The sequence below is a fragment of the Vigna radiata genome, chromosome 9 (assembly GCF_000741045.1).
Source record: "Vigna radiata var. radiata cultivar VC1973A chromosome 9, Vradiata_ver6, whole genome shotgun sequence".
NCBI classification, from domain to species: Eukaryota; Viridiplantae; Streptophyta; class Magnoliopsida; order Fabales; family Fabaceae; genus Vigna; species Vigna radiata.
In genome coordinates this window covers 3,322,461-3,342,723 of record NC_028359.1, presented here as the reverse complement: position 1 = coordinate 3,342,723, position 20,263 = coordinate 3,322,461, and the positions used below count along the sequence as shown (strand labels likewise).

Sequence of the window (20,263 nt, the reverse complement as noted above, 5' to 3'; positions counted from 1 at the left end):
TTGCTGGCGGCTAATGTACATACATTAGAAGGAAGGAAGAGAAGCACGGAAAACAAAAACAAATTATAAAATGAAAAGATAGAATGCGCATAATGTATTCCAAAATATATATGAAATAAAAAAATGCATAATTAATTCTTTAAAAAAAATTACGTGTTTTGATTGAGATGACGCAAAAAGTTGAGATTTTAAAAGAATGTTGATCTCATAGATAAAAGTCAGAGCATGTAAACAACATGATGTACTCGTTTTGTATATATTATATGGAATGAACACATGGAAATAAAGAGGTTGATTATATATGCAGAAGAAAGTATATATGAACAGATGAAATGAAGAGATTATGAAGAAGAAGAAAGTGGGTTTGTAATTGAAAAGGACGAGGAAGAGCAAGCAAAAGGATCAGAGATGATTTTTGATCGAAGAAAAGAAGATACAGAAACCAAAATTGAGATGATATAGGGTTATTACCTCCAGGTTCTTTTTCTTTTTCCTTCTCAACTGTTGCACTCAGAATATTACAAAATCAAAGTTATGAATCCATGACGATATAACATAAATGATCTAATATTCCAACCTATACATCAGATCATATTAGATATTCTCAATGTTTTTGCTTAAATTTTAACTCAGCCTAATCAAATTTATTGTTTGTTGAAGTATTCATTGAAATTTATATATCCTTACTTGTTTTTCTTGCTGTGCTTTAGTTTAACAGGCAAGAGTGGTTTATTTTCTAGGAACATGGAGTATAATTTTGCATGATTTTTACATACGAGTTTTTGATTTACTGCATGATGTGATTTAACTATATTTTTAATAAATGTTTGACAAAATTGGTTGGTGGATATAGATGTCAATTTTCTTGGGTGTCCATTTATATCGAAAGTTATATGAAAATGATGGATTGTTATTATATTTGTAAACTATTTTAAGTCTTGACTTTGAAGCAGCTGAAATTTTGGCTGCAAAAGGATTTTTTTTACGAAATATGATCAATAAAAGGAGTTAATTAATTTCACATGGAAACTCAAAGGAGAGTGTCACTATAAAGAAGAAGACTATTTGATGATGATAACAAGCAAGGGTTAGGTTATCTTATTTTTAACAACTCAAAGTATATTTGATATTCAAATCTATGTAAAATAATTTAATAATTTTTATTTGTGGTTTGAGACAGACACTGCCCCATTTCTTAAAATGATTTGCAACTGATCATAGTAATAGTCGACAGAAACTACTTTTCATCGACAAGTGCGTGAATGTTTGGGGAAACAAACAAAACAGCGTTTGTTGTGCAAATGCTTCCTTTACGTGGTTGAACTCAAGCCACAAATGTCACAAACATACATGGGACTAGTGTCCTTACGTGCATTTGTTAGAGTACGATTTCAACTTACAAATTGTATTCGTTGACACTTTCTAATATAGACCAAACATAGAGTAGGAAATGTTGAACCACATATAAATAGAGAGCCATTGGCACAAACGACTTACGTTCTACACACATTCAACTCATATTTTCAAATACTCAAATAATGATAATTATTCACTAAAATCAAGAACTGAGACTCTTCAATACACGTCTAACTTGGATGTTGGAGTGCCTTTTGCGGGTACCCCCCCCTCTCCATCAGGAAGGCGACTGTGCTGTCAAAGTCTGAAGATCACAAAGCGGTCAAAGGTTGAAGATCACCGAACGGTCAAGATTGTAAACGATTGAGCGGCCCAGGCAAAAAAAAGATTATCGGAGAACCCAGTTCAAACATTGAAAAACGATAGAACCACGTCAAAATAGGTTAGTCTCTCGGTCCTACAAATCTAGACTGAAACAATTAATAAATTTCACACAGGTAATTAAGATAACGAATCTGTCTATATATATTTGGTTTGATTTCAGAGAAATATATCGAGAAGGGTAGTGTAGTGTAGCAGATCTGCATTAAATTGTGTTGTCGTAAAATGGCTTCTTTTGTTCCATATCATTCACCTGCTCCTGGTGATTATGAAACTAAACCTAACTCATCAAGAGTTGAAGCCACTGCACTGGAAATAGAAGAAGAATGGAGTGTTCCTAAAGCAAAAGGAGAAAGTTCAGGTTGGAGAGAAGAGGAAGGTATGAGCTTGACATGGAAAAAAGTATGGGTGACTGCTTCTATGGGAAACAATGGAAGCAAATCAATTCTGCAGGGTTTAACTGGTTATGCCAAGCCTGGGCAACTTTTGGCCATAATGGGTCCTTCTGGTTCTGGAAAGTCCACACTTCTTATATTGGATAATCATACTCATATATCTTAATTTTCTATACACTCATGTTATACAATTTTTTTCTTTATTTTTCTTGTTTTTCTTCCTATGACATTATACATTTATAAACCTCTAGAAATATGTTAAATCTTGACCAACCTTCATTGCATGCTTTAATCTCTTGGAGATTAGGTCAACTTCCAAAAGATTATGTTTTCTCAATAACTTCAAAACAAAAGTTTATAATAATATTTTGTTTTTGAAAATAAAATATGTTTGATATTTTCTCTAGGTTGAATAACATGAATATATGATAGCTAGATAAATGGAGATTTTCTTTTACTTGTTACAAGAAATAAGTGCTAAACAAAGGGCATTGTTATTTTTGTTTTTTCTACCTTCTATTTTGAATATATTTTTCCCCATGCTAATTAAAATTAGTTTTCATGCAAATTGATTTTGGTGTGATTGATGCTTATATGTTTATAAACATTAAGTAATTCACTCAAACTATCCTTAAATGAAATGAATCTCATTCCTTGAAAATACTTAAATTGCATCTTTTCTCTTTTAATTTAAAAATGAATTTTGAAACCCTAATTTTGAGCTTAATCTTTTTTATCTTGACATTAATTAAACTTTGATTAATCCAGTGAATTTGGCTATCTTTTCGATTTTAGCATTAAACTTAAATTAGTTAATTATCACTAAACTTAAACTAATTAATGGAGTGAATCAAACTTCAGATATGATAGGAAATTTTTATAAGAGTTTCTTAAATAACTTTTTTTTTTCCTGCCTTTTGTGATAAATATTCTCAATAAGAAAATAGAGTACCAATATTTATAAAACCAAAAAGTCATCAACGCAACAGACTTTTATAAGACATTATACATAAGTCATTTAATATTTAAATAATACTGCCTTCTACATTTTTCTCTTTCCATGTTGATTAACTTACCTACTTCTCTTTCTCATCTTTATTTCCAAACCCCATTTAGTCTTCAAACTATGTTTACGAAGTCTTTCTAAATAGAAAAAAAAATCCTTTTAACACTATTTTTTTTAACAACTTTTTATTATGCATGTATGTAAATTTATGATTAATCTATTTTAAATATTTTTTTAAATATAAATTCAAATAAATCAATAAAATAATGATACATTATAAAAAAATTATTAAAAAATATTGTCAAAATATCATCATCTTAAAAAAAAAACCTCCATGCACCTTCTTTTATTACAAAATTCTGTTTACAAACAACATAAAATAGTTATAAAAAAACTTTATATATAAAGAAAAACAAGAGAAAAATAATAAAAGACATTTTTAATGTCAAAATACCATTGGTTTTTTTTTTCCGAAACTGAAACAAGGAGAATTCAGCTGGCAAATAAACACTTATCATGAATGTTTATATTAGTACACCAGTTGTTTTGCGTTTAACTCTAATTTCATAAATATTGTTATGTCACGCCATATTTAAAATATTTAACAATTTTACTTTAATCAGTAATAAAGTTATTCTAAATCTTAAAACAAGTTTTTCATATTATGCATATACCAGTAAAGGTTATAGTTTAATGTTAAGAGATATGTTATAATTTTACTGTACAGCCAAATCAGTTCTAATGCTAGCATGATCAAAGAGTTGTTACCTGTAAGATTTGAACTTTTGTGGTCTTGGAAAACTTAAATGATGATATAAATTCATATTATAGGAAGATTAGGTTCCGACACAAGGCAAACTGGGGAGATTCTTATCAATGGGAAGAAACAAGCCCTGGCATATGGAACATCAGTATGTATAAACTATTAAATTCATGAAGAAAAAATAAAGCAAAAGAAATGTTATTTATTATCAGTAGCCACATGATCTATTAAACATTCTTTGGATCCATGTTGTGACGACAGGCATATGTGACACAAGATGATACCTTGATGACAACCTTAACGGTTGGAGAAGCTGTGCACTATTCAGCTCAACTTCAGTTACCTGACAGCATGTCGAATCAAGAGAAGAAAGAGAGAGCAGATTTTACAATCAGAGAAATGGGTCTTCAAGATGCCATTAACACAAGAATTGGAGGATGGGGTGTTAAAGGGATTAGTGGTGGTCAGAAAAGGAGAGTTAGCATCTGCATTGAGATTCTTACACGACCAAGGCTACTTTTCCTTGATGAACCAACTAGTGGACTTGATAGTGCAGCTTCCTATTATGTCATGAAAAGAATCGCTACATTTGATAAAAGAGATGACGTTCGCCGAACTATTATTGCCTCAATCCACCAACCTAGTACTGAAGTTTTTCAACTTTTCGACAACCTTTGTCTTCTATCTTCAGGCAGAACTGTCTACTTTGGACCTGCTTCTGCTGCAAGTGCGGTTAGGGACTAAACTAAAACTTCTTTTCATATAGCACTCTTTTGCTCATTTTTAATTTTAAGGTTCAGCTTTACTAATTTTGCTTTTGTTCAATGTAGTTTTTCGCTTCAAATGGTTTTCCTTGTCCTTCTCTCATGAATCCATCAGATCATATGCTGAAAACCATAAACAAGGATTTCGAACAGGTAACTAACTTGACCATGCTTCCATGGAATAAGTGTTCTTTTTGGGTTTTGATGTTTTAAATTTTCTCTTCTGCAACATTATTAGTCAAATTAACACATAGAAGTAAGATTGAAATGTTTTTTTATTTGTCAGGACACTGAGTTAGGAGGGAAGGATACAATACACACTGAAGAAGTGATTGAGATCCTTGTAAATTCGTACAAGTCATCTGAAATGAACCGAGAAGTTGAGAAAGAAGTAGCAGAACTAATTGAAAAGGTATCTTTAGTTATAGCTAAGTAAATCTCATACCATGTTCCTAAATTTTATCAGAAGTTAATTTCAATTTACAAAATATCATTGTGAAACTTTCATGGGTTAATTTGCAGGACACCAGTTCAACAAACAAGAAGAGAAAGCATGCTGGCTTTATTAGTCAGTGCTTTTCTCTTACCAAACGATCATCTGTTAACATGTATCGTGATCTCGGCTATTATTGGCTACGCCTTGCCATATATGTTGCATTGGCTATAAGTTTAGCCACTATTTTCTATGATTTAGGTACAAGCCACCGCTCAATTCAGGTAATAGAGGAAAAGTAACACATAATATATATACTACTTCATATAACTTACTGTGCACTATTTGACTTTTCTTTACCTAATTAATGTCTTCTAAATCTGAAGTCACTTTTCATTTTTTCAGGATAGAGGTTCATTTCTTATGTTTGTATCTTCATTCATCACTTTCATGACCATTGGCGGATTCCCTTCTTTTGTGGAGGATATGAAGGTGATTCAACCCTTTTATGTTGTTTTTCAAATAGATAAACTGAATTATAGTAAAGTATTCATCCCAGTTACTTCTAATGAACTGGCATAAAACATACAAGTGGGTTATATTTTGTGAGAAATAGCATCGTAGTAAAAAGAAATTGTGATGTCCTATTTTGCTATTTTCAAATTTATAAACTATTCAGTTTTTGTTCCATCCTTGTGATTGGTCGTCCAGGTGTTTGAACGTGAGAGACTAAATGGACATTACAGTGTGACTGCATATGTGATTGGGAACACCTTTTCATCAATCCCATTCTTGTTGTTGGTTTCCCTGATTCCTGGATCTATAGCCTATTACCTTCCTGGTCTTCAAAAAGGCTTTGAACACTTTGTATACTTCATCTGTTGTCTCTTTTCTTGTCTGATGTTGGTAGAGAGTCTTATGATGATAGTTGCAAGCATTGTCCCGAACTTTCTAATGGGCATCATAACCGGTGCTGGAATTCAGGGAATGATGATTCTGAGTGGTGGGTTCTTCAGATTGCCAAGTGATCTTCCAAAGCCATTTTGGAAATACCCAATGTTCTATTTTGCCTTCCATAGATATGCGTACCAAGGACTGTTCAAAAACGAGTTTGAAGGACTAAGATTCGCTTCAGATAATGTCGAAGGTGGCTCCTACGTTACTGGTGAAGAAATTCTAACAAACACATGGCAAGTAAACATGAGTTACTCCAAGTGGGTTGATCTTGGAATCTTGCTGGGGATGATTTTTCTGTATCGAGTTCTCTTCTTGGTTAACATCAAAACTACTGAGAAGCTGAAACCGATCATTGTATCATTCTTGTCGTCAAGAACCTCTACCAAGCGAACAACGTCGATCATGCAGAATCCTAATGCCACTCCTCTTCAAGAAGTTCAAGTTACTTAAAGTTAATGAACCAGGTTCAAGATTTGGATGAAAAATCATTTATTTGTTGAAATAAACTTAAATTTCGGGTTTTGTTTGCACTTACGTTTAAATTTTATTTTTTATTTTTTATTTTATTTTTGTTGCCGGGTTTGCGTTATGTAGTTGCATCATTTCTAGTTTCTGGGTTTTAGTTTTATTTTTATTTTATTTAAAATTTAATCCTTTTCAATGAAAAGTATAAAAGAAGAAGATCAAGTTATGAGAGGTATAGCTAAAAAGATAATGATGAGATTTGATAAATATTGGGATGTTGTTCTTGCATTTGATACAATTTTAGATCTAAGGACGAAGTTAGAAACATTGTGATTTTGTTATGAAAGGGTTGTTGTACAATTAGAAAATATAAAGGAAAAAGTGTACATGTTTTCCTCTCAATATTGTTGAAAGTGTAAGCGCATTAGTTTTTCATCTTCCTTTTTTCTTTTTATGTAAGTTATTTGCCTTCGTTCTAATTTAATTATTATTTTTCTTATAAAAGTAAACTTTTTTTTGGCTTATCATGGTAGGATTTAAAAAAAGAAAAACGTAAACTTCAAGTTGCAACAAAAATGGGAACGAATAAAGTTGATATATATTTGAATGAACCAAATTATACGAAACATATGGATGCATATTAATAATGCAAGAGTAACAATCAAAGCTTCTCATATCTGTCATTGTGAACGATGACTTGCTAAATATTCTGATTATATACTAAAGTTACGTACGAATTTGTATTCAACATTTTTTTTGAGAATTCTTAATAAGTGTAAAGGTCATCTTTTGTTAGAAAATACAGAAACAATTATTTGTATTCTCAATTGAAAGCATGATTTTTATGATGGTAATTTATCTAATTAAAATCCTCATTATTATTTGTCTACTACGTTGAGTTGTTGATGATTATATTTTATTATGATTTACGTTTATTGTAATTTAACTAAGGACAATTTATTATAATATGTTATGCAAACGGTGGACATTATGTAGTATAATATAATTGTGATGCAAACACGGAGCTTTATACTCTTGGTTCACTTAGTCAACACGACTAATTCAAGTTTAAAAACTATTAGCATACAAGTATTCTAACCATTTTTGGTTCAACTCTAGACAACTTGTTTAGAGTGTTTAACTCAACTAAGCTAAATAATAAGTATTTTAATTCTCTTCAGAATGTATAACACAATTAATGTTATGAGTAAATACAGATTGATAACTCTCAAAAGAGAGGATAAAAATAATACAAAGAAATATGAGATTTTGCTTAGGTTTTTCTTTATTAGAAAATTTAGCTTCAGAATATATATGTGCACAATAAGCTTGTTTTAGCATTCACGACTCTACTTATATATTATCCTTCTTATCCTCTTTTCTAGCTTCTGTATATTTATAGATTTTCTTGATAGATGACCGTTAGAGAGGTTGACTTCATGTAGAGTAGGTAGCTTTTTGTGAGAGGTTAGACTCAAGTCTACTTTGCAGAGCTACAACGCTTTGTCTTGGCCTTTAACAAAACATAGCTTGTAAGACGTGTCAAAGCAGAAATCTTCAAGGGAAACATTCCCAAAATGTTTTTCATATCTCTCAAGGCTTTTTCTTGGGTACAGTGATTCTGATTAAGTCTTACCGCTTCTTTGATCTACACAAATATCAACAACAAGGTATACAAGTATTGAAACACTTTAACATACACGCATTAAATATTTTTGAAGTTGTTAAGCGTTATGCCGTTTTGCTTGAATTAACATTGTTTTGAATAAAACACATTTTAAGCTTCAGTGTTATAAAAGAGATAGACACTTTTGTTCATAAAATGCTAGCTTGCAAGACGCTGTTCGTATGACCATTTAGATGTTGTTTGTAAACAGTTGTCTGTTACCCATATAATCTATTAGATGATTCAATAAGAGAGACACTTTCTTTTCTTAGACGTTTTTTATAAAACTTTGTTCATTATATAGTATAGTCTAGAAAAATTTACTGTAAGCTTATTTTTGTCTATAAAGGATGTTTCAAAATATTTTTCTCTTAGACGTTATTTCTTTAAAATAACATTTCGTCTTGAGCGATATTTCGTTTATAAAGGATGTTCCAAAATATTTTTTTGTTATATGTCTTCTCTTTAAAACAACATTTCATCTTGAGCGGTATTTCATTTATTGCTTTTGTTAAACTTCAAAACCTTAGTTGCTAGATAGTTTAGTTTGTAGACGATCTTATCTTAACAATCACTCCCTTTTTTTTATGTTTAATATTAAAGCATGTGTACATCATGTATATGTACCAGAGCGAAAGTATATTGTATAAATGTATCAGAGTGTTTATAAATTTTTCAATGGTATCAAATTTTCTTTTAAGGTTTTTAGAGCGTTTGTATATCAAAGCTTGTATCAGATCATAATGTATAATTATCAAACAATTATATCAGACCAAGCAAGTATGAGCAACCAAGTATATCATCAATTTTTCTTTCAAGTATTAGAGCATATAATTTAAAAATTATTAGAGAAAATGTCATTTAGTATCAAAACATGTTATTATATCTAAGACTAATCATGATTGATATAAGACTTCTATAAGTTATAACTTAGTGATGGAAATCATATATGTGTCAAAGCAAGATATAATCATTTGTGTAACACATGTGTATCAAGAGTAATAAGTTATCAAGAATGAACAATCTCATATTAGCTCTCTTAGACATTTAAACAAACAATTTATGAGTAGAATTAACATATAATACTCAAAATTAAGACAAAACAAGCCAATACAAATTTGACATTACATGAATCAGAGAAAAAACTCAAAATAGAGATGCGAAACAGTGTCAACACAATAATGAATCAAATGAAAACATGACACAAAAGAGAGAGATACTTAGCTTTTGAAGTGCATGGAAGAATCGGAGCTTTGAATACCACCTGATGGAGAGGCTCCAAGGAAGAGGACTGAATGCACGATGCGAGCTGATTTAAAGGTCCTTGAAGCTTCTCCGAGAATGAAACACAGCGAAATAACGAGGAATTAGAGATCGAGAGAGATTATATCAAAACCTAAGTGCGATAACCTTCACACTAACCTAAGGCACAAATAGAATAGAGAATTTGAAGGATAATGAACCAAAATAGAGATAGGACTCACAAAAACCCTAAATAGAGTAGGAACCCTAATCTAGACCGAAGGAACCCGAGGAGTAAACTCAAAATGAATCGATTAATCTGTTCAAAAATGAGATTGAAAGGTGGAAAAGAGTTTTCAGTTGGAGGAAAAGCTTTTTTTTTTTTTTTTAAATGGAGTAAAAGAGTATTTAATCGGTGAAACTTCAAGAAAATGGTGAAAGGATGACGAAACCCTAAAAGGAAATGAAAATAATCGTTAAAGAGGAAATTTGTTATTGAATAGGATGAGGCAAGGAAGAAATATAACATAAGATGATGAATCTATGAATAGAAAGGAAGCTTACCGTTGGTGGTGAGCTCTCAAGAAGAAAATGCTCTCGCGGAAGAAGAACATGAGAATTAAGATGCTCTCTCTAATGTGCGAGAGAGAAAATGGACGTGGCTGATGATGCGGTCTGAATGAATACGTGGAAAAGGAAGAACGCGTGGCTATAAGGAGGGGAGGAAGAAGAAAAAAAGCAGGGTGTGAGATGGGGAAACAAAACCATGTGAGGGTTTCTTCTATCCGAGAAAAAGGAAGAATAAAGGATTTGTGAGTTTTTTTTTTTTTTTATCCGAAATGAAGGAAGAAGGAAGGGTCAATGAGTGATTAAGGGATTCATTTTGGAGAGTTGTAGTTAGTTTTTTTTTTTTTCAAAGTTAGAAGAAGCTCGATGCTTTTTCTAAATTTTTTTAGTTATTAATTAATTAAAAATCTATATATAATATCTTTATGTAACTAGTTTTTCATTTACATACAAATTTTACGTACGGATATATCTTTAGAAATGTTTCTGCCCAAACGCACCAAGTTACATACGGATAATCTGTATGTAATTTTTTTTCCATTACATACGGAAAAATCTGTATGTAATAGATCCATATGTAATATCTATATGTAACATGTCTAATGCATACAAATTAATCCATATATAATAATCCATATGTAAAACACAATTTTCTTGTAGTGATAAATCTTTTGTGTAACACATGTGTATCAAGGCATAAATATTTCAAGAATAAATAGTCATACATGTATCAAAGCAGAAATAATAGATTTTTATCAGAGCCTAATTAAGCATAAATTTTCATACTTATATTAGAGCAAACATGTTCATACATGTATCAAAGCACATAACTATCAAATTTTCGTCATATGTATGTTAGAGTAAGATAATTTGTAAGATCAAAAAGATATTTTATGTTTCAACAGATAGCCATGTATTCCCCATAAATGCAATAACATTTTTCTTCTTCCCCTGATTCTAATATCTTATTAATGTTTATATCAGAGCATTCAACCATTCAATCAATGAAATATCAGAGCAATCAACAAAGTATCATAGATAGAACAATATGACATATTAAGGCATTAGAGGATTAATGCTTATCAAACGGTATGCTATGAATGATTTGGAAGTTGGGTGATAGCCTTGTTGAGGGTGTTTAAGAGAGCTTGGAAGTTGGCTTGTTGCTCTTCCTTGTTTTCTTGGAACATTGCGGTAATCCTAGCTTCTTGACGCTCGTTGTTGTCACCAATCAAGTGATGAAGATGGATTAGGATAGCATGAGAGTTTGAGTTAGTGGGTAAGGGAGGTAGGTTTAGGGAGGTGGTGGTTGGAATGGTGACTAAAGGTTGTGATTGTGATTTAGTGTGGAGGGCTAACTATTTGAATGACGAGGTTAACATCTTTAATGATTGTGCTAGGTGTACGTGGAGATGGGGAGGAGGGAGTTTCTTCTACAGAAGGCTCTTTGTGAATAGTAGGAAGTTTTAAGGGTGGAACACATTGGGAAAGCCCACAAAGGTTGTATATTAGAGGAAACAAATTAAAATAAATATTAAAACTAAATAATGATAGTGTTAGCTTAGTAGATAATAATCTTATTTATTGTTATTATTTATATTTATTTAAATAGCTAAATGCACGTAAATTATAAAAAATAAAATAAATAAATGTTAAAAATCCTTAATAGATTCCAATCTTAATAAATTTTATATCTCATTTACTTAAATTAAAGTTAATTAAGAGGATGCTAAATATAAAAAAAAATTAACCGATGCTAACTATTTATTTTTAATATTTTTTATTTAATATAGTGCCTGGTTAGCATAATTCAACAAATGCTCAATATCCAAATTAAAAGATGACAAATTTTCTAATTCATAATTTTATTTTCTTAACTTTTATATAAATCTCATCACATTTTTATCTCCATACATAAATCTCTTACACTCTTATTTCTAAAAACACACATTTTCATCTAAATTCTTTTTGGATTAATTAGTCTTTAAACTTCGACATAAAATTTAAATTTATTCATGTTATAAATATTGAAACATTTTAACCTTTCTAACTTTAAAAATAAATGAGTATAATTAATTTTAATCCAAAAGTATTAACTTTTTTACATATTAAATAACTTATAAGACAGACATTAGAATTAGAATATGTTAAACAATATAAACAATTTAACTTGTAACTCAAAACTTGTCACGTTAAATACAATTTATGCAATCGAATTATAACGATTATATTCATTTACTTTTTAAATTTGAGGTCAAATTATATCAAAGTTTTTGACAAAAACAAACTCTAATTTCTCATCTTCATTCACATTATTCTCGTCATGTATTTTATTCATAATAATTTTCTGTCTATATTAATCTTCTTTATTTACAATAATATTCTTAATGCATTATAAGTTTTTATGTTTTTTGTTTATACTATTTCAACATGAAGATATGATATCATTTTTTTAAAATTACTCTTAACCAACACAAAAACTTTAAAATGAAAATACCTCAGGTAAGTCAAATCAATGGTAAACTACTTTAAATAAAAAAAATAATAATTTAAAAATTAATAATGACTTAATTTCAACTAAGATGAATCGAACCGGCATACAAAAGTCTATGCTAAAAATTTACCGTCCTAACGCTATATATGCCTTTTCTCTGTCAATATCTTTCATTTGGTTTTATAATGATTATTTTGGTTTTTATTGTATTATATGAGCAAGAGTTCTCAATATCATTATTTTGGTGTGTGCATAGTAATTTTTTAGATATAATTGAATATTAAATATTTAAATATAAAATGTTAAAAAAATCACGCAAACAATATTAAAAAGGAAAAATATTGATCTGAATTAATTAGTGCACATGTTGCATAACAATTGCTTAAGTTGTGGATCACGACCTAAGCATTTTTAAGGGCTTGTTTATTTGAGTAAATTTAGGAGATAGTAATTCAGAGGATTTGAAAAGATTTAATGATAAATTTTTTTGTTGTTTATTTGAATAGATTTGAAGATAAGTGAGTGAACTTAGAAGTAATTTTTTTTAATCTGTTAAATAAATTAAATTTCACATTAATTTTCACAAATTTTACTTCCAAATCTATTTTCAGATATCTTTAAATTTATTTAAATAAACAAAAACAAAAATTACCTTTAAATCTTTTCGATTACTCTCTCAAATCCACTCAAGTAAACAAGACCTAAATGTTTATAATTATGCTTGGAATGGCATTCTCTACTCTGCTTGAAATTTAGACCAAGCCTTCTCGTCAGCGAAAGTATTTGTTTTATACATCATATTATTAATATAGACATATCTTTGCTAAAAGAACACGATTTCATTGTCAGGTAGAAAGTTACATATAAGACAATAAAATATATACTGTCATTTATTTAATTGCATAACGTCAAAGTATAGATATGCGGCTAATTTTAACGTGGAAATAAAGAGATTATGAAGAAGAAAAAGTGGGTTTGTAATTGAAAAGAACGAGGAATTGCAAGCAAAAATATCATAGATGATTTAGATGTACCACTACAAAATTGTCAAGCTCACAGATGATTTTGATGTACAACTACAAATTGTTTAAATAAACAATATTTTTTTCTCTAGTAAACAATTTTTTTTAGATGTTGTGTATTTGAGCATTATTTATCTCTAGACAGTGTTTTTAAAATATGATACCAATATCTTTTTAAATAGAATTTTAAATAAGTTTTTTTTTTTGTCTCAATTGAATTTTTTTTTTTATAAAATTAAAACAATTAAAGTTCTACCGTCAAATTGGACAAACGACCGTTTAAGTGTTAGTTACATGGTATGGTCAGAGTTCACATTAATGAGATGTGACATTATAAACAAATTTTGTATTAAAAATTATGAATGTATAGTGGTGTAATCAACTTTTTGGAAGGGCAAAGTGGAAATAATTAAAAACTTTAAGTGCAGGTCCTTTTAATTGAGAAATGTAATTGAGATTGGGAAAAAAATTGGGAGTAGGGTTCGTGTGAAGAAAAAAATAGCGTTCTTTCTTTCTTTCTTCGATTGAGATGTAATTGAGATTGGGGAAAAACATAAGACCCAACAAAAAATATACGAGTTTGGGTTTAGGTTATGTACTTAAGACCTCAGATCTAACCCCAAAAGCCCTTATCACACTGGAAAATAATCTACAAAGCATAAGTGTAGTGGTTTAGAAATGAAATTCGTGAAGAGTAAATAGAAGGACACGTGAGATTGAGGGAGTGAGGAAGATACTCTTTCGTGTTGAGGAAAACGATTTTGCTCCGACCCCATTAGATAGTAGTAGTTGGGATGTTTCTGTTGCACTCTACGTACTAGGACTGTCGGGTGAGGTTGTTGCTTGTTTGTTGTTACTTGCGTTGAGGGCACTAGCTTAAACCAAGATATTTCTCATATTTCTTCTCCAAAAGCTGAAACCCCATGGACTTCTAGCTTCTCTGTGTGATAAGAGGGATGGAGAATATTAATTAATTTATGTCCCAATTTTTTCCCCAATCTCAATTACATTTCTCAATTAAAAAGGGTCTGCAGTTAAAGTTTTTAATTATTCGCACTTTGCCCTTCCAAAAAGCTGATTACACCACTATACATTCATAATTTTTAATACAAAATTCAATTATAATGTCACGTCTCATTAATGTGAACTCTGATCATGCCACATGACCAACACTTAAACAACCGTTTGTCCTATTTGACGGCAGACCTTTAATTGTTTCAATTTTACGAAAAAAGGACCCAATTGAGACGAAAAAAAGAAAGGGGACCTATTTGAAATTCCTAACTAAAATGGGAACCTACCGAGACATTAAACATTTTAAATAAGTGTGATATATTAGTTCAAGTTTTTTTCTTTTAAATAATTTATTTAATTTTTAATAGATAACACTTTTTTAAACAAACAGTTTATTGGTTTGATTTTTTTTTTATAAATAGTTTATTTAATTTTTCAATAGAGACTGTTTTTTTAAACTTGCACTTTCTATTGGTTTGATTATTTACATAAAACATAAAATATTAGGAAAAAATATGAAAGAGACAAAGGTCTCAAAGAGAAGGCTTATTACTTCAATGTATGAATAAAAAATTATCAGAACAATATTCTGAGATACATAACCATTCAGAGTCCAATACTTACCATGAATAATGTCATAAGGCAATATACAACTGATAACAATTGTTTCATGTTTTCTTGTATTTTAGTTAGTATATGCTTGTTTTACCTCTAATCTCTCTTTGAGTGTGAAATAAGAAAATAAGAAGTAATTCTGGTGAAGGAAAACAAGCATGAACTTAAGGAAGAATGATTGGACAACAAAAGATGCATTTTAAGTGAATACCCACACTAGGTGCCACAAGAGTCATGTTTAGTGCTGTAAACACAATGAGCAAACATAATTATTTTGATGACATTATTCACTATTCACTTAGCATTGTTCACATGTTGATCACCATAGTTCATTTTTGGACCGACATTATTCATGCGTTGACCAATAGTGTTGGAAGCTCTCGATTCTCCTCTTTGAGTTTCAATCTTCACTAATAGTGATTTTGCCACCTTTGAATCGAGAAAAAAGATGGGTCACAAATTGGAGATGAAAATGCAAAGGGGAAGCACGATTGAAGCATGGAACAGTTGCAAATAACCTTGGAAAAGGCCGTGCATCTCTCTATGGTTTCAATTTCTTCCTTATGTCTTTAATTTGCAAGAACCCTAAGTTTTCTACCATGGAGGGCTTTTCCTATTTGTTGAGATTATATGTAATAAACTAAATCTTATGTATTTTGTGATGTTAATACATTTACTTTTCAATTTCAATGTTAGTATTTGATTTGCATCCTTAATGCTTGCTTTGGTTTGGCCACCCATGGCTAGATTTTTTGTTCTTGATGTATTGGAAAATACTACTTGAACTTAGAACTGGAATTGAATACCCAATGGAGCATGTATCTAGGCATAAAACATGATACATTAGTAATCTAAACACTCTTGAACTTAATGTATGGTTGCTTGTTAAAGATTCAAGGAATTGGAACTTGATGAGATATCATAGGCTCAAAGTCACTAGGGATAGGATTTTAGTATGATTGTGAATTGATTTTGACTTAAATTTGGAATTGAGATGATTGTCAATGCAGAAGAGTGAAGTGGATGAACTTTAATCCTAACAAATTGTACATACTCTATGTTAAATTTCTTGCACATCAACTGTTTGATAACAATACCAAAAAGATTTTATTGTGTTTTTGTGAACATTAATGTCTAATTGAGTTATGAAAGAAAAAGTTGTCACGTGTTGCACAAGTCCCTTGGGAGAGAACAATATTTATCACTTGTTATGCTGCGACCGGTGCACTTGCCGTTGGTTTTGCAACTAACAAGTTTTTGGCATTGTTGTTGGGGACTTATGTTCAACATAAGACAATTTGGGCATCTGTGATTCTTTTAGGCTTTGTTGCGTATTTTTTTCTTGAATGTTGTTTTATATGCATTTGGCTTTATTTTTTAATACTTTTCATGATTTATTTTGAACTTAATGTCTGTCTCGATGTATGCATTTGGCTTGATGCAATTATTGAAAGTTCTTAAGGATGAGATTTCAGTAGTGGAGTTAACTAAATAAAACCATATATGAAAATCACCAAGGATGGGATTGTGTGTTTGGATTCAATGTTTTGGAACTTAAGGCAAGTTTGATGCACTTTTTGCAGCAAGGGATTGGGTGAGAGTTCGTCATACTTAGATAGCCACATCACATTATCTCTCAATACTCAACTCATAACTCTAACATCACATTACGTCTCAATGCTCAACTCATAACACAAACTATCACCACCCAGACTATCGTAGTCATTACATCACAACATTAAACTCACAACTCAAATCATTTACACAAACTTCTATTGTTTCCTTGAATTTTGTCGTACCAAACCTGTTTCACAAAATAGGACGATTTGAGCCACCTTCCATCGCAACTTTAGGCCTATCTCCCCAACTCCTCAATGAATTACGAATAAAAACTTCGGTTCGGCGCACCTACCGAGCACTATACTCACACGAGCCGAAGTCATTGGGCGAGACATCCAACCCTCTCTAGTCCTCGCGCACGAGGATAGGGTAACACTCAAATCTCAGTCTCCGTAGAGAACTCAACACATTATCGTATCACAATACGAACACCATCGGTTTGGCAGAAATTCCAAGGAAATGACAGAATGCTTGCTCTCACAACTTCACCATCACAACCATACACAAATCACCATCATATACAAAGTCAACCAAATGCATTGATCAACAATTAATAAAAAAATCACAAATAATTAAATAACTTAATTTAATTATTCTTTTTTTTACTAACGCACTCCCGTGAAATTACTAATTTCACACTTCCATCAACTAGAACAACATTTCTAGTGTACCCCCACTTTTTACTAATAACACAACACCAAGGAACACATTTATTTCCAATATACCCCTTTTTTTCTCTAAACACACTCCTTTTCTTAAATCTACCAACCAAGTGGACTCCAAAATTATTAAAACTATTTTCTCTCACTTCCATGGTAGGTCCCTCTTTAAGCACACATTGCTCACCAACTCTCTCTCTTCCTCATGGCCATTTATGTAAATGGCATACCAAATGTCCCATTTTATGAAATAAACAGTATCCTTCCTCATTTCTCTCACAACCCGTGGACCCCACTCCCTATACTACCACATTCACTCTCTTTTCTAATGTTAAAGGATAATAATATTTTAACAACTCTTTTTTAACAACTTTTTGACAACAGGACACGTGTCACAATTTTAAATGGACCAATCACAAACTGCCACGTATGCGTTGTAAAAAATTTGTCAAAAAAGAGTTCTTAAAAATACTTTTTCCAATGTTAAAAGCTACACACTTCATTCCATGCACTAACACCATTTACTTAGCCACATCTCCTCACACTACCACTTTTTCTTTTGTTCTCTCCTTCATTTATTACACATGGCCCCACCTTAAACAGATGCCCTTTCATTTTGTTTTCTCTTCACTCTCTCCACTAAACTTAAGTTGCAACACAGGCTCACTCATACGCTCCTTCATTACTTCTCTTTTTGACTTTTCAACCACACATTACTTCTACCTTTTTTTTACATTTCATTTCATTCGTCTCTTTCTTTCCTTCCATGCTCATAGCCCCACCACTCTTTGCATTCTACACTTTTTATTTTATTTTTCTTCCTTATGTCCAAACCCATGCAATTACCCAATCTCCCTTTTCTTCTTTTTCAACACCAAAATTAAACATCACTCATTCTTATAACTCATTTCTTTCTCTTCCAACAATGGAAGAGAACTCTCAATTCCCTCCTACCACACTCTAGGTTAAAGAGTGTAGGTAAATGTCCCTTGATATACATAATTCATGCAAGGTAAAATTAAATGAGATACACACGATAGAAACATGATTTTAAGTATACCCATGACATTTTTCATATAAAACAACACCCCAATTCACCCAACATGTATACTTACTCCAACAACACTTTTTCATAAAATATAATCATGTATAGTCCATTATATACTCCATATAATAGCAAAACGAAAATAAACATGTGAATTCCCATTCTCCATGCAACAACCCATGAAACTTAAACCCAATGAAGAGTGTATGCATCAACATATTATTTTTAATCTCAACACAAAAGCAAAAAAAGCATGCAACATCTTAACTTTAATCTCAACAAAAAAGAAAGAGAGCATGCATCAACATTATCATTTTACCTTCTACCCATCATAGACCGCGTTATATCCCAAGTTAAACCCCTTACCTCTTGTTCCAAGCAATCTTCCCAAAATTCTTAGGTTTCTTTCCTTCACTAAACTCCAAGCCCTTCTCTTCTCTAGGTTCCTCTTCAAGTTACGTCCCAAGCTCCAAACTAGGGTGACTCTTTTCTTTTCTCTCACCAACTTGGTTGTTCTCCAAAGGTGCCTCTCCAACTAAACGTTCTCTCTCTCTCTCTCTCTCTCTCTCTCTCTCTCTCTCTCTCTCTCTCTTTTCCACACTCAAACTTAAAATTACACACTTAAGTAGAATGAACCCTAAGTCTTACTAACCCTTCACTACCTACTCAAGGTCACTCCCAAGGACATCTTACACAACCCATTTTAGATTTCTCACATTCCTAACTCCACATTAACTCCAATAAACCACCACTTTAATGTGTATAAATGGTAGACTTAAAATATGTTAAAGTGCATCTATAATACCTATTTATGTAGCCTACAACTTTTAATGGGATGGGTAACCTCCCAAGGGATTCAAAGGTCTCATGCAAGCTTCCTAATGCTAAGAGAACATGTGCCCAACCCTCAAGCAAAGGTGGTAATAAAAACAAAACTCATGCATGCAACAACGTGTGAAAAGAGAGCAAAAATGAATACAATCAGCCCCTCCCCTCTGCACCGTTCATGCCCACAAGGAGACCAAGTCTCACTTCAAAGTTTCTCTCTCCAACCATGCAAATAATCACATAAAATAAATAAAAGAAGGCCAAGGAAACTAAACACCTATTGCAACGTACCATTCACTTAATAATGCTCATTTTTTTCTAAATTTCTCTTTCCCATGCACCCATAAAATATTATAACATTTACACTTTATACCATGCATACATCCCTCCCACGCAAACTCTCAACAACCACTAGACTAAGCTTCATCCAAAAATAATATAATGCAAACAATTACATTTAACTATCATTTTAACTCTTTTTGAAAATTAATATAAAAATAATTATTGATTTAATTTTATTTACCTCTTTAAATATTTCTCAACACCATTTCTCATAATAATTTATTTTTTAATATCTCATAATAAAATAATTAAATTAAAGCATCATTTTATATATGCGGGTGTTAGATTTTCTTATTCAAAACAAATTTTAGCACAACCTAAGGCAAACAATACATAGAATCAAAGATAAACCACATCATATATATAAATCTACTAAATTACAAAAGCTTTAGCACAAGAGAAGTCTTCAAGAAGATCGTCTTGTAACCAGAGCACTTAAGACTTGACTTTGAGACATCATCAAAACTTCTGCTCTTCAACATTATGCTAACACTTTATAAAACATGTCAAGTAGTATTCTTTGCCAATTGTATGTTTGTTTTGTTTGTGTTTCTTTTATGCAGTTTGCCTACAAATGTTTATACTTTTCACTGGTTTTGTTTGTGTTTAATGCTTGTTTCGATGTACAC

The 20,263-nt window shown here is 31.2% G+C and overlaps 1 protein-coding gene across 6 annotated transcripts; it reads left to right on the top strand.

Annotated features, from left to right (window-relative positions):
- The first annotated feature begins 282 nt into the window (after positions 1-282).
- LOC106772992 (ABC transporter G family member 11) lies at positions 283-6,621 on the top strand. 6 transcript variants are annotated; one of them, XM_022786108.1, is made up of 10 exons: positions 283-477; positions 1,642-1,798; positions 1,901-2,255; positions 3,974-4,049; positions 4,163-4,633; positions 4,732-4,818; positions 4,952-5,077; positions 5,188-5,382; positions 5,504-5,590; positions 5,810-6,621. In XM_022786108.1, the coding sequence occupies exons 3-10, from the start codon at positions 1,963-1,965 to the stop codon at positions 6,503-6,505; spliced, it is 2,031 nt and encodes a 676-aa protein (XP_022641829.1). In that variant the 5' UTR covers positions 283-477; positions 1,642-1,798; positions 1,901-1,962; the 3' UTR covers positions 6,506-6,621. The 6 variants fall into 6 exon arrangements, with proteins under 6 accessions (XP_022641829.1, XP_014515136.1, XP_022641827.1 ...); XM_014659650.2 differs by having other exon boundaries at positions 1,638-1,798; positions 1,901-2,116; positions 3,970-4,049; XM_022786106.1 differs by having other exon boundaries at positions 1,638-1,798.
- The last annotated feature ends 13,642 nt before the right edge of the window (positions 6,622-20,263 follow it).

Coding starts and splice junctions, on each gene's coding strand:
- LOC106772992 (XM_022786108.1), top strand. CDS start 1,963: ATGGCTTCTTTTGTTCCATATCATTCACCTGCTCCTGGTGATTATGAA. Junction 2,256..3,973: donor GGTCCTTCTGGTTCTGGAAA/GTCCACACTTCT, acceptor TATTATAGGAAG/ATTAGGTTCCGACACAAGGC. Junction 5,383..5,503: donor CAAGCCACCGCTCAATTCAG/GTAATAGAGGAA, acceptor TCATTTTTTCAG/GATAGAGGTTCATTTCTTAT.